Here is a 13,190-nt window from a genome sequence, read left to right on the forward strand (position 1 = left end):
GACCTGGAAGCCCAGCGTAAACCATGCTTCAGGTGAATGTTTCACCTGACCAGCTAGCCACTCATCCCGGTCCCATGTGTAGAGGAACCTGCAGGTTGCTCAGCCATCAGCCTCCTCAATGAGTCATCCTCAACCCCTCGAGACTGCCTAGAACATAGAACAGTACATCACAGGAACAGGTCCATCGGCCCACCTTTTCGGCAGGAGACGAGGAGAAATGTCTTTAGTCAGAAGGTGGTGAATCTGTGGAATTCTTTGCCACACAAGGCTGTGAAGTGGATATTTTTTAAGGCAGAGATAGATAGATTCTTGATTAGTACGGGTGTCAGAGGTTATGGGGTGAAGGCAGGAAAATTGGGTTAGGAGGAATAGATAGATCAACCATGATTGAATGGGTGAGCCATTTAGATGAGGAAATACTTTTTCTCACAGGGAGTTGTGAGTCTGGGGAAATCTCTGCCTCAGAGGGCGGTGGAGGCAGGTTCCCTGGATACTTTCAAGAGTGTAGATAGGGCTCTTAAAGATAGTAGTCAGGGGATATGGGGAGAAGGCAGAAACGTGGTACTGATTGGAGATGATCAGCCATGATCACATTGAATGGCGGTACTGGGTTGAATGGCTAAATGGCCTACTCCTGTCTATTGTCTATTGTCTATTATGGGCCAAGTAGTCCAATTCCTCTCCTATCATTTATGACCTAATGACCTTATGGCCATGCTGACCATGATGTCAATCAAACTAATGCACACAAATCTAACTTTTTCACACAAAGGGCTGTGAGTGTATGGAACAAGCTGGCAGAGGAGGTAGTTGAGGCAGGGACTATCCCAACATTTAAGAAACAGTCAGTCAGGTACATGGGTAGGACAGGTTTGGGGGGATGTGGACCAAAAGCTGGCAGATGAGACTAGTGTAGCTGGGACATGTTGGCCAGTGTGGGCATGTTGGGCTGAAGGGCCTGTTTCCGTGCTGTATCACTCGAATACTCTATTGCAATCTGCCTGGACATGGTCTGTGTCCCTCCACATCTGTGCTCACACATCTGTCTAAATGCCTCTTAAACATTGCTATTCATTAAGCATTGCATTCACCTCCACCCCTGGCAACACATTCCAGCTCGTTCCATCCTCCACTCTCTGTGTAAAATCTTGCTTCACACATCTCCTTTGAAATTTTCCCCATCACTATTAAACTATGCCCTCTAGTGAATGCCCATTGGAACCTTCGGGGGAAAATAAGAACTGTTTACTGCATGGATGCCTCTCATAATATTAGCTACGTCTTTCAAGTCTCCCCTCAGTCTCTGACACTCCAGAGAAAACACTTCGAGCTTGTCCAAGCACAGTTTCCCTCAGTTTTATACTCAACACCCTGAATGATGAAGGCAAATATACATTCGGGTGGCACGGTGGCGCAGCAGCAGAGTTGCTGCCTTACAGAGCTTGCAGCACCGGAGATCCGGGTTTGATCCCGACTACGGGTGCTGTCTGTACGGAGTTTGTTCCTTCTCCCCGTGACCTGCGTAGGTTTTCGCTGGCTGCTCCGGTTTCCTCCCACACTCCAAAGACGTACAGATTTGTCAGTTAATTGGCTTGACGTAAGTGTAAGTTATCCCAAGTGTGTGTGTGATAGCAGGATCACTGGTCAGTGTGGACTCGTTGGGCCGAAGTGCATGTTTCTGCGCTGTGACTCTGAACTAAACTAATCGAAACTGCCGAAGATAGACACAAAATGCTGGAGTAATTCAACGGGACAAGCAGCATCTCTGGAGAGGAGGAATGGGTGACGTTTTGGGTCGGGACCCTTCTTCAGACTGATGTCAAGATAGTGGGCGGCGCATAGATAAGGAAGTGTAAGGTGTGAAAACAGGACAAAAGGAATGGAGATCAAGGAAAATGTAGATTAGAGCATTGGTGAGAAGGTAACAACAAAGCAAACAGACTGAAGAAGGTCCATCTGTCTCCTCAGATCCTGGTGAACTTCTACCGCTGCACCATCGAGAGCATCCTTACCAACTGCATCACAGTATGGTATGGCAACTGCTCTGTCTCCGACCGGAAGGCATTGCAGAGGGTGGTGAAAATTGCCCAACGCATTACCGGTTCCACGCTCCCCTCCATTGAGTCTGTCCAAAGCAAGCGCTGTCTGCGGAGGGCGCTCAGCATCGCCAAGGACTGCTCTCACCCCAACCATGGACTGTTTACCCTCCTACCATCCGGGAGGCGCTACAGGTCTCTCCGTTGCCGAACCAGCAGGGAACAGCTTCTTTCCGGCGGCTGTCACTCTACTAAACAACGTACCTCGGTGACTGCCAATCCCCCCCCCCCCCCCCCCCCCCCACGGACACTTATTATTTTTTTAATTCAAATCGTTTGCTATGTCGCTCTTCAAGGGAGATGCTAAATGCATTTCGTTTTCTCTGTACTGTACACTGACAATGACAATTAAACTTGAATCTGAATCTGAATCTGAATCTGAATCAGATAAAATGCAGTTGGAGACAGTTAGACTGGTCGGAGAACTGGGAAGGGGGGAGGGATGGAGAGAGAGGGAAAGTAATGCTGCTGTCCCACTTAGGAAATCTGAACGGAAACCTCTGGAGATTTTATGCCCCACCCAAGGTTTCCGTGCGGTTCCCGGAGGTTTTTGTCAGTCTCCCTACCTGCTTCCACTACCTGCAACCTCCGGCAACTACCTGCAACCTCCGGGAACCACATGGAAACCTTGGGTGGGGCGCAAAGTCTCCAGAGGTTTCCGTTCAGGTTTCCTAAGTGGGACAGGGACATAAGGGTTACTTGGAGTTAGAGAAGTCAATGTTCATACCGCTGGGGTGTAAGAAACCCAAGCAAAATATGAATTGTTCCTCCAATTTGCGCTGGGCCTCACTCTGACAGTGGAGGAGGCCCAGGACAGAACTAAACTACCGTTTGCCTTCTCTCCCATCATAATCATTTGTTTTGCCATTTTGTCATTTTCAGGGATAATTCCTCTGTTCAGTAATGCTCGTAAGGCCATTCATCATATACGTTCCCCTTGCGACACCTCAGTCAGGATTTAACTCCGTCTGTCCAAAGTACCAAAGATTCCATGATATTTTAATGTCACATGTACCTAGGTACAGGTAAATGTTTCACATGCAACCCAGTAAAATCGTACAGCAGACCTCACTGAGGCAGTGCCCAAGTGTTACCATGTTCCTGGCACCGACATAGTTACAAAAAGTTCACCGAATAGACCTGCCGCCCAAGCCCCCCTCACTGCCAGGCCCCTCATCATTCTCAGCCCCCCCCCCCCCACCCCCCATGCTCGGCTGGTCCCCCCCATCCTTCTTGGTGCCCCCCCCCCCCCCCCCCGCCGGGTAGCTCTTGAAGGCCCCCCTCACTCTGTTTTTGTAACCAAAAATAATTTAATCAATTATTTTTACTGTATGAATGAAATGAAAACAAAAACACCACCATAATACGAGTCAAACAGATATACTGAATAAACTGCTATACAACTATATCACATAGAAACATAGAAACATAGAAAATAGGTGCAGGAGTAGGCCATTCGGTCCTTCGAGTCTGCACCGCCATTCAATATGATCATCGCTGATCATCTAACAGTATCCTGCCTTTTCTCCATACCCCCTGATCCCTTTAGCCACAAGGGCCACATCTAACTCCCTCTTAAATTTTGCCAATGAACAGGCCTCAACTACCTTCTGTGGCAGAGAATTCCACAGATTCACCACTCTCTGTGTGAAAAATGTTTTTCTCATCTCGATCCTGAAAGATTTCCCTCTTATCCTTAAACTGTGACCCATCCTTATTAAGGATGCCCAGCGGTCCCGGAAATCCCCCCGGGACACCTGTGGACAGGGCGTAGTCCCTTTCTAAAACCACCCGGGTTTCGGAGATAACCCCGGAAAAGGGGCAGGCAGAGCCCTCGTCCCCCTGGCACCATCACCCGCGGATGGTCAACTTGGCCATCTCTTTTTTTTATGACCAAATTCTTGTTTTATTCATTCTGCAGAATTTACAGCTGTACCTCTGAGCATTCATCTCCAACATCTTTGCCTGGTAGCTTCTTGTATACAGCAGAAGATGTATCTACTTATGTTCTACATTGTTCTGTTGCGCCTTGTTCAAATGGACTTTGATGAGCCTTGTTCCATCCAGTTTCACACAAATTCTCTCGCCCACAATTTCACTGGGGAATACCAGGTCTACAAGAATCGCATCATGCACTGCAGTCAACGCACGACTTCTGGGACGAATGAAGACATCGTGTTTACCACTGAATTTCTTTTCAAGTTCACGCACAAGTCATACTTGAATTCTCTGGATGGACTTCAGTTGGGGGACTGATGCTTACCATGAGGAACCTTGTCAAATATAACCATATAATAACCATATAACCATATAACAATTACAGCACGGAAACAGGCCATCTCGGCCCTACAAGTCCGTGCCGAACAACTTTTTTTTTCCCCTTAGTCCCACCTGCCTGCACTCATACCATAACCCATCCATTCCCTTCTCATCCATATGCCTATCCAATTTATTTTTAAATGATACCAATGAATCTGCCTCCACCACTTCCACTGGAAGCTCATTCCACACCGCTACCACTCTCTGAGTGAAGAAGTTCCCCCTCATATTACCCCTAAACTTCTGTCCCTTAATTCTGAAGTCGTGTCCTCTTGTTTGAATCTTCCCTATTCTCAAAGGGAAAAGCTTGTCCACATCAACTCTGTCTATCCCTCTCATCATTTTAAAGACCTCTATCAAGTCCCCCCTCAACCTTCTGCGCTCCAGAGAATAAAGACCTAACCTATATGCTTTACTGAGGTCCACATGGACATCAATTATCTCCCTAAATTCATCATTCATCTTCCATTAATCTTCACCTTAGAACCTAGAACAGTTCAGCACAGGAACGTGTCCTTTGGCCCTCGCCCGCATGCTGAACATGATGCCAAGTTAATATAATCTCTATGTTCTATGCTTTCATATTAATTTCATTGAACACCTCCTCTAAGTCCGTCTAAACCTACCTGATCTCCCGGTTGCTCAACACTTTAACCCCCCTCCCTCCCATTCCCACACTGACCTTTCTGTCCTGGGCCTCCTCCATTGTCAGAGTGAGGCCCAGTGCAAAATGGAGGAACAGCACCTCATATTTCGATTGGGCAGCTTACACCCCAGCGGTATCAATATATTCTTCTCTACCTCTCTCTCCATCCCCTCCCCCATCCCAGTTCTCCCACCAGTTTTACATTCTATCTCTGTCACGCTCACTCCCCTGACATCAGTCTGAAGAAGGGCCTCGACCCGAAATGTTACCCATTCCTTCTCTCCAGAGATGCTGCCTGTTACTCCAGCATTTTGTGTCTATTTTTAATCTAATCTCCTCTGCCTATACGTGATCCTTCACTCCCTGTGTATCCATTCGCCTCTTAAACACCACTTAAACACCACTACCATATCTGCAATAGAAGAGACTTCCATTAATTTCCCTGTTAAACTTCTCCAAGTTAAGAGAAAAAGCCAAACTCTTTTGTCTTTCCACATAAGTGTGCAGCGGTAGAGACCTGGGTTCAATCCTCGAGGGCCTGAGCTGTAGGGAAAGGTTGAGCAGGTGAGCACTTTATTTATTGGAGTGCAGGAGGATGAGGGTTAACCTTACAGAGGTGCAGTGGCGTAGCGTGGGTATAGCGACAGAATTGTGAGTATAAAAACAGCGCGGGCCAGGCCACCGCTGCCGCCGCCCCAGCTCCGAGTTCTGGTCGCCGCTGCCGCTGTCCCAGCCGTCGCTGCCTCTGCCCCCCCCCCGCCCAAACCCCCGCCGCCGCCCCCGCCTCTGCCCCTGCCCCCCCCGCCCCCCCCCCCCTCCGCTAATGAGGAGGCGCAAAGCTTTAAACTGCCCCGGGCGCTCAAAACCCACCCTACGCCACTGCAGAGGTGTACTAAATCATGAGAGGTATAGACTGGGTGAATGCACAAAGTCTTTTGCCCAGAGGAGGGGAATCGGCAACCATAGGACAGGGGGGGATTTAATAGGAATCTGAGGGGTAACTTTTTATACACATGGTGGAGGGTGTATGGGGATCGCTGGGCGGTGCGGACTCGGTGGTGGGTGTTTGGGGATCGCTGGGCGGTGCAGACTCGGTGGGCCGTAGGTCTTATTTCTCTAAACATTAAAAAAAAAACTGAGATCTCGTGTAACTTTTTTCTGCAGTTTCACAAGGACTTGCCATTTTTCCAGATGTGTGGGAACCAGTAACGGACAGAATACTCCGAGACCTTGGGTTTCTTCCCGCACTCCAAAGGCGTACAGGCTTGGAGGTTAATTGATTTGGTATAAATATAAATTGTCCTTCGTGTGTGTAGTATAGTGTTAGTGTGCGGGGATCGCTGGGCGGTGCCAACTCGATGGGCTGAAGGGCCTGCTCCCCGGCTGTTTCTCTAAACTAATCTAAACCCAGGTTTGATCCTGACCTCGGGTCCTGTCTGTGTGTAGTTTGCATGTTTTCCCTAGGACCGCATGGGTTTCCTCCAGGTGCTCTGGTTTCCTCCCACATCCCAAAGACATGCGGGTTTGTAGGTCAATCTGCCCCTGGTGTGTAGGGAGTGGATGAGAATGTGGATAACATGGAACTAGTGTGAACGGGTGATCGATGGTCGGTGTGGACTGGAAGGGCTTGTTTCCACACTGTATCTCTAAATGAAACCAAACCAAGTAAACTTCTTCCATCTCCATTCAACAAGGAGTCAGGAAAATATTTTCACAGCAATTTCTAATGTGACCCAGTCAATTGTACTTTTGTCCTTAGTGGTGAGGTCATCACCTGGGAGGTCATGTGACAGACGGGTCACATGACATCACAATGAGATGGTGCTTGTACCAATTGGCTGCCCGTGGGCCTAGCTGAGAGCTGTGGTGAAGACAGCCTTACTGCTCTGCTCTGTGTGTGTGTGAACACCAACTCTAAGATCAACAATCTTAGATCAATCTTAGATCTCTAAGATCAACAATCACCCAATTCTTCAAAACAACGTCGACCATCAGAATAGGAATCCACGAGCAAGGATCAACGAACTCTGAGCTTAAGTACAAACAAGCTCAGTTCGTAGGCGCCCTGAACTTGAGTTTGAGCAGAGAAAACTAAGCCAATACTTTCAACATGTGCTGGGTCTCCAAGTGTATGTTGACACCACAATTGCCAATGTAAACACTCACAGTGGACTCCACTTCTACTGAGTTAGATCGAAAAGGAATTATTAGTCTTCGAGTGAGTTCATGGCAACGGGCTAAACATTAAGTTGAAGAAGATTCACCGACTCTATCAACAGGAAGAAGATTTAGTTAAATAATTGGTTCACAATCACCCGGTGAATAAATGGAACTTGAGCCACTTTTTACCATTTCCCCAAAATAAAACAAACCATAGACCTAGCGTGAATCGGCGATCGATGGTCGGCGTGGAGTTGGTGGGCCGAAGGGTGTGTTTCCATGTGTACCTGCCTATCGATCAATCCAAAATAAATACTTTGTGACTGCAGGATTGGGAATTTTGGTGAAGAGTGCTCAGAGAAAATTCCTGCCTCTTTTGGGGGAAATAACAGACTTGTTTGCAAGGAGCGAAGGGATCGGGTAAGCATCACCTCCGGAGTTTGGGGAAGTGCGCTGGTGGGATTGGCGGGAGAGTGAATGATAGACGGGGGCGAGAATGAAAGTGGAAGTTTGGATAAGTGCCCTCCTGAGCATGTCTCCTGACAGCAGTGAGCTGGTGAGGCAGAGAGTGATCGAGTCCCTGCAGGAACTGGGGAGGATCAAACGGAAGAGGGTCCTCCTGTTTCTTCACAACTTTCTCATGGAGCGCCAGACTCTGCCCATGTCGCAGCGTACAACGTTACTGAAGAGCGTGGTGCTGATCGTGAAGGAGAACACCCGCAATTTGAGCCGTCCGCTGTCCAAGAAAATGATCGCCATGGCTTCAATGGAAATGTCCAAAATGACCGGCATTAATGACTTGCACAGAGAAAGTGCCAGCAAATTCCTACTTGTCCTGGGCTCCAGTTTTCCCATTGAGGTTTTCATGGAGCTGCAATCGATGCTTCAAAGACAGAACCCAGCGAAATTCTACGTGATCTTAACCCTGGCAAACCTGTGCTCTGAAAACGGCTGCTGCATCGTCCCATTGCTGAAGCCCATCTTGGACACCATCCTCAGCCTACTCAACGTGGAGACGTGTAAAAGGATGCGGTGGGTCTTCTGCTATGCTCTAGGCCATTTCAGCAAGAGCATTCTCACCTACAACTCAGACCCGCATCTCCCAGCAAAGAAGTGTCTCTACGTCAGTGAGCTTTCCAGTGCCTACGACATACTCTTCCAATCCTGGTTGAACTCAAGAGACCCCAAGATGACCACGGGGGTGGTGGAAGCAATCGGCCAAATCATCTATCTTCTCCCCAGTGATAAAATAGAGAATGAGCTGCCCGCTCTGATCCCAGCCATCCTGTCCTTGTACCAGAAGTCGTACAGTGATCTCTCCGTTACTAAGGGCTTGTGTGGAATACTCTGCACTGCCCTGGAGAGGAACAGCAAGATGCTGGTATCCCACCTAGAACACCTGCTGGTCACATTACACCTCCAGATCTGCATCTCCATGGATCACCCGACCAGTGCTCTGTCAGAATGCCTTCGAAGTAAAATCCTTTGCTGCTTTCAAATCCTCAGTTCCTCCTTTGGGCAAGAGATCGCCAGGTTCCTTCTGCTGCAGTTGGAGATCTCCAATGACCAAATCCAGCTGGGAGCCTTGGCCATCCTGAAGCATCTCATCAACATGGTCCCGGCCTCCGTGGAGACCCACAAGAGCCAGATCATGAGTAGCGTCTCGCTGTCGGTCCTGAGGAGCGGCCACAGGGTGAAGGGTTTCCTCAGCCAGTTGGTGCAAGCTTTGGCCAGCCACGGCTACCTGGAGCTGGAGGGAGGGGTGGAGCTAGTGCGGTTCATCGTTGACCAGTGCGCGCTCGCCAAGGACGAGGACGGGGAGAGCCACAGGACCAGGGGGAACAATGAGCCACACGAGGGCGGGGTTACAGACGGGGAACTGAAGAGCCTGTACGAGCGGTTGCTGGAGAGATTGACAGCCACCACCATGATAGACAATGTCCTATGGCCACTGCTGTTGGAGTTTGTTGTCCCAGCCAGGTACACCAATGCCTTGGCTGCTGTCTGCAGCTCCTTGGCTTATCTGGGAAGCAAGAAGCAGCAGGCTGGGGAGACGGAGTTTGTCTTGAACTACGATGAGCACACCAATCTGCCGAACCGCCAGGCCCTGCTGACTCGTCTGTTGGCCGTGTCCTCGTCCCCCTACGAGGGGAGGGGGCAGGGAGCCCCGGCCCTGTCCTTGCTCTGGGTCCTGGGCATCAATGTCCACCCGGCTGCTGTCAACGTGTGGGACAAGGAGCTCCCGGGTTTGGTCAACTATCTGCAGGAATGTCCAGAGGACCATCTGGTCCAGAACGAGTGGGAGCAGAAACTGCTGCAGGTCCTGTCACGGACCTTGGAGGAGATAGAAGACGAAGTCTGGATCGTCCGCCTGAGTGAGGAGATGACCAAACAGATTCAAAGGAGCCACAGTTCTTCGCAGCAGAAGGGCTTCCTCTACAAGTGTCTGGGCATAACCTTGCAGCTGACTCAAAGCCATGGCGTGGTGAAGAGGAAACTCCAAGTGATGCTCCAGATTGTCCAACATGACAAAGACTTGGAAAGAGAAGGTGTAGCCACTGCAATTGGCTACTGCGCCCAAACTCACTTGGAGACCTCCCTAACTGTGTTGAAAAACTGTTCCAAGTTGAACATTTTTAAAAAGACTGCGAGTTTCTACCAGATAATGAAAGACCATGGTAACATTGGAATAATGCAGGTGAAGAGCACACTGATTTTATGCTATGGGTACATAATCCTGCATTGTCCCAAGGATATTATCTTGCCCAGAATAGAGACGGATATTCTGCAGAATGTTTTGAAGCATTTCAACATCAAGATATTGGGCATGAAGGTTCCGGTCAGGCACCCAATGATGAAGTTAAGTCTGATAAAGACTGTAACGCTTCTGGCCACAGCTTTCCAATGTGGGGAAGGGCAACAGTGCTACAAGTTGAGCAGAAAGACTGAGCTACTCACCTACATGCAAGAGTTTATCAAGGCTGAGCCCACAGACTCATTGACAACGGACATTCGAAAGGATGCCATGGATGCTAGCTCATGCCTCGTCAACGTGGAGCCCGTGTTTGTACTAAATGATTATGGTGAACTAATTAAGTTATGCCTGAACAGCATTTTCAGCTTGCCATCATTGGAGGCCGGTGAAAGCAGAGAAGTGGATAGGATGAAGAGGCAGGACCTTTATAATGCAACACTGATGGCTCTCGAGGACCTTCTGACGCAACTTCTAAGTTTGGATTTGTCGCCGAAAGGTTTTCAATATCTCTTTAGCTTCTTGGTGATTTGGATCGAATCCACCAATAACTATGAACGGGAAAGGTCCCTGATGATGACTTTGCATCTGCTGACATTTTATCAGGATACGTTTGTCGTTAATGAGAAGGATTTATCTCACAGTTTTGTGGAAATGATTGGCTATACAGTGGTGCGGTGCTCAGATCCATCACTCGCTGTAAGGGAAATAGCCAGTGAGTGTTTGTACGTTCTGCTGTGCCTGCAGTTACGGCTGGTGGGCTTTCCAGTGGACCATAAAGATAGCAATGTGGAACATCTGAAGACCATCAAGGTTGGGTTGAAGGACACTGACTTTGAGGCTCTGTTTTATGTGTGCATAGATCTGGGCAAAGTCCTCTCCAGATGTGTGCCCCACGCCCACGTCAACACACTGCTCCTCACCATTTCGGAAAGACTCGCTGAGGAGCAGTTGAATGGCTCCTATGCGGCCTCTATAGTTGTGAACGTACTCGTCAGGAACTGCGGAACCATCCTCACCGACATTCCTGGAGTCATCAAATCCCTTTACCATCAGTTGCAGTTGATCACACAGCCACACGTAACACGTTCCGTGATACATTCCATTTCCATCCTGGCTTCCCAAAACGTGCCGATGGTCTTGCCTTATCTCCTCAAGCACCAAATCCCATTTCAGACGTACACGGACGACATATGGAGATCCCTACTGAGTGACAGTACACTGGCCACCACCTCCATCAAGTACCTCCTCAATAACCTGAAGCTAATGTATGATGACAACAAAGAATCTCTCATGCAGGAGATGGTGTTGACCACACAGCAGTCTTTAGCAGTGATCCATGCTCTCCATGCAATGATATGCTGTCCGGAATCAGACGATGCAGTTAACATCCTGTACCCGCAGTTGTTCTGTGTTATTCTACTCTTCCTCAGCTCCAGTGTCCAGATCTGCTCCAGAGATTTCCTACGCACCCCAAAGCAGAGGAAGTCTTCCACCTTGCCCGAGAGAGCTGGCAATGCTGACATTTGCAACTACATGGTGGAGATCCTCCAAGCTTTGCTGAGGGACAGCATGCGGGAGGATGCGAGCGCGATGGAGGAGAAGGGCTGGGATCTGATCAAGACTCCAGGGAGGCACCACGAGGGGGTCATGCTTCTGGCCAACAAGATGGCGGTGTGTGCTGTGCCCCATCTCATCAGCATCGTGGAGGAACTCATTCCCTTCCTGGCCAACCTGCAGGAGAGGCAGAGAGTAGCCGTGGCTGCATTCTTTGCCGAGCTCCTGAACCACTCGGTGGTGATGGACCTGTCACTGGCCGACACCCTGGTGGGCAGCCTTCTCCGATGTTTGATTGACACCTCGCCCACCATCCAGGGTCTCGCTATCAGGGGTTTGGGAAACACTGCAGCTGGGGCAGCCCTGAACATTGAAAAATACTCCCACAAGCTACTGTCCGCGTTGATCGCAGTGATTCACAAGTACTGGAAGTCCAACAATCTCATGGCCATGGAAGCCATGTCCAGCATTGCCAAAGTCCTGGACTCCCTGCAAGGGCATTTTGCAGATTACACTCTGATCGATGTGGCACTTACAATCGAGTCTTTGTTCGACAACGAGCTGGAGAAAATGAGGGCTTCTGCATTCAAAGTCCTGGGGAAACTGATCAGGTTTGGAAACCCGGAGAGGAACCCTGTGCTGGCCGAACATCTCCACGTCACCCTGATCAACTTGCTCCTGCATCTCAACGATGAGAGCATGGAGGTGACCAAAGTGTGCAGGTCAGTGCTGAAGCTGATGGGTCCCATTGTTGGTTCGGACAGCCTGGGCAGCGTGTTCCAGGAGGTGACGTCGGAGGACTCCGCGCTGGACTATGAAGCCTACTTGAGCAAAGTGTCCCAACACATCAGTGAAGACTTGCCCGACAGGGTGCCCTCCTACATCATGAACTGTGCTGCCTTCTTCACCAACCCCCAGGCGGAGATCAGACAGAACGCGGTCACTCTGATCGGGCTGCTGATGCACGATGGGGTGGACGAGTTTGCCACGCAGCTTTCCGCGGATTCCGTTTGCAAAGAGATCTGCACCCTGCTCTCAGACCCCGTGAGATGTGTCCGCCTCAAGGCAGCAATAGCCATCCGCCACCTCCACATGTACTAGATTAGACCATTGGACCACCAGCACCAGCTGAGTTGAAGACGGGGAGAAGAAAACCACGGGGCTCACCTTCCTAAAGGCAAAGCTGTCTGGTTTGAAACACTTCCACACAGTGTCCCTGCAAGGATTCCTCCTGCAACAGGCCGTGTTGAAACCAAAGTGGATTTATTTGAAAATAGTATTTTATAATTAAAGAATAAATGTTTTATTTTCTGCCGTTTAAAATATTTTTGTCACTCGTGGCCATTTGTGCTCTCTCTCAGATTCATCTCCTGCTTATCTCGTGACCTTACCTCTCCCCCTTCCCCCCCACCCACTCTCCATGCCCGTCCAAAGCCCATCACCACCCCCTGCCCCTCTCCCTCCCCTCTCTCCATTTTCCTTCCTGGGACTTTGTATCTTTGCTGGACATCTGTATCTGGTCACATTATACTATTAGGGCGGCACGGTGGCGCAGCGGTAGAGTTGCTGCCTTACAGCACTTACAGCGCCGGAGACCCGGGTTCGATCCTGACTACGGGTGCTGTCTGTATAGAGTTTGTATGTTCTCCCCGTGACCTGC

General features: G+C 49.5%; 1 protein-coding gene across 1 annotated transcript; it reads left to right on the forward strand.

Annotated features, from left to right (window-relative positions):
- Window positions 1-6,767: 6,767 nt before the first annotated feature.
- LOC129713582 (maestro heat-like repeat-containing protein family member 1) lies at window positions 6,768-12,836 on the forward strand. The gene has a single exon (XM_055662744.1). It carries the CDS (start codon window positions 7,718-7,720, stop codon window positions 12,629-12,631), a length of 4,914 nt encoding a protein of 1,637 aa, XP_055518719.1. The 5' UTR covers window positions 6,768-7,717; the 3' UTR covers window positions 12,632-12,836.
- The last annotated feature ends 354 nt before the right edge of the window (window positions 12,837-13,190 follow it).

The sequence above is a fragment of the Leucoraja erinacea genome, chromosome 36 (assembly GCF_028641065.1).
Source record: "Leucoraja erinacea ecotype New England chromosome 36, Leri_hhj_1, whole genome shotgun sequence".
Classification (NCBI taxonomy): Eukaryota; Metazoa; Chordata; class Chondrichthyes; order Rajiformes; family Rajidae; genus Leucoraja; species Leucoraja erinaceus.

Coding starts and splice junctions, on each gene's coding strand:
- LOC129713582 (XM_055662744.1), top strand. CDS start 7,718: ATGAAAGTGGAAGTTTGGATAAGTGCCCTCCTGAGCATGTCTCCTGAC.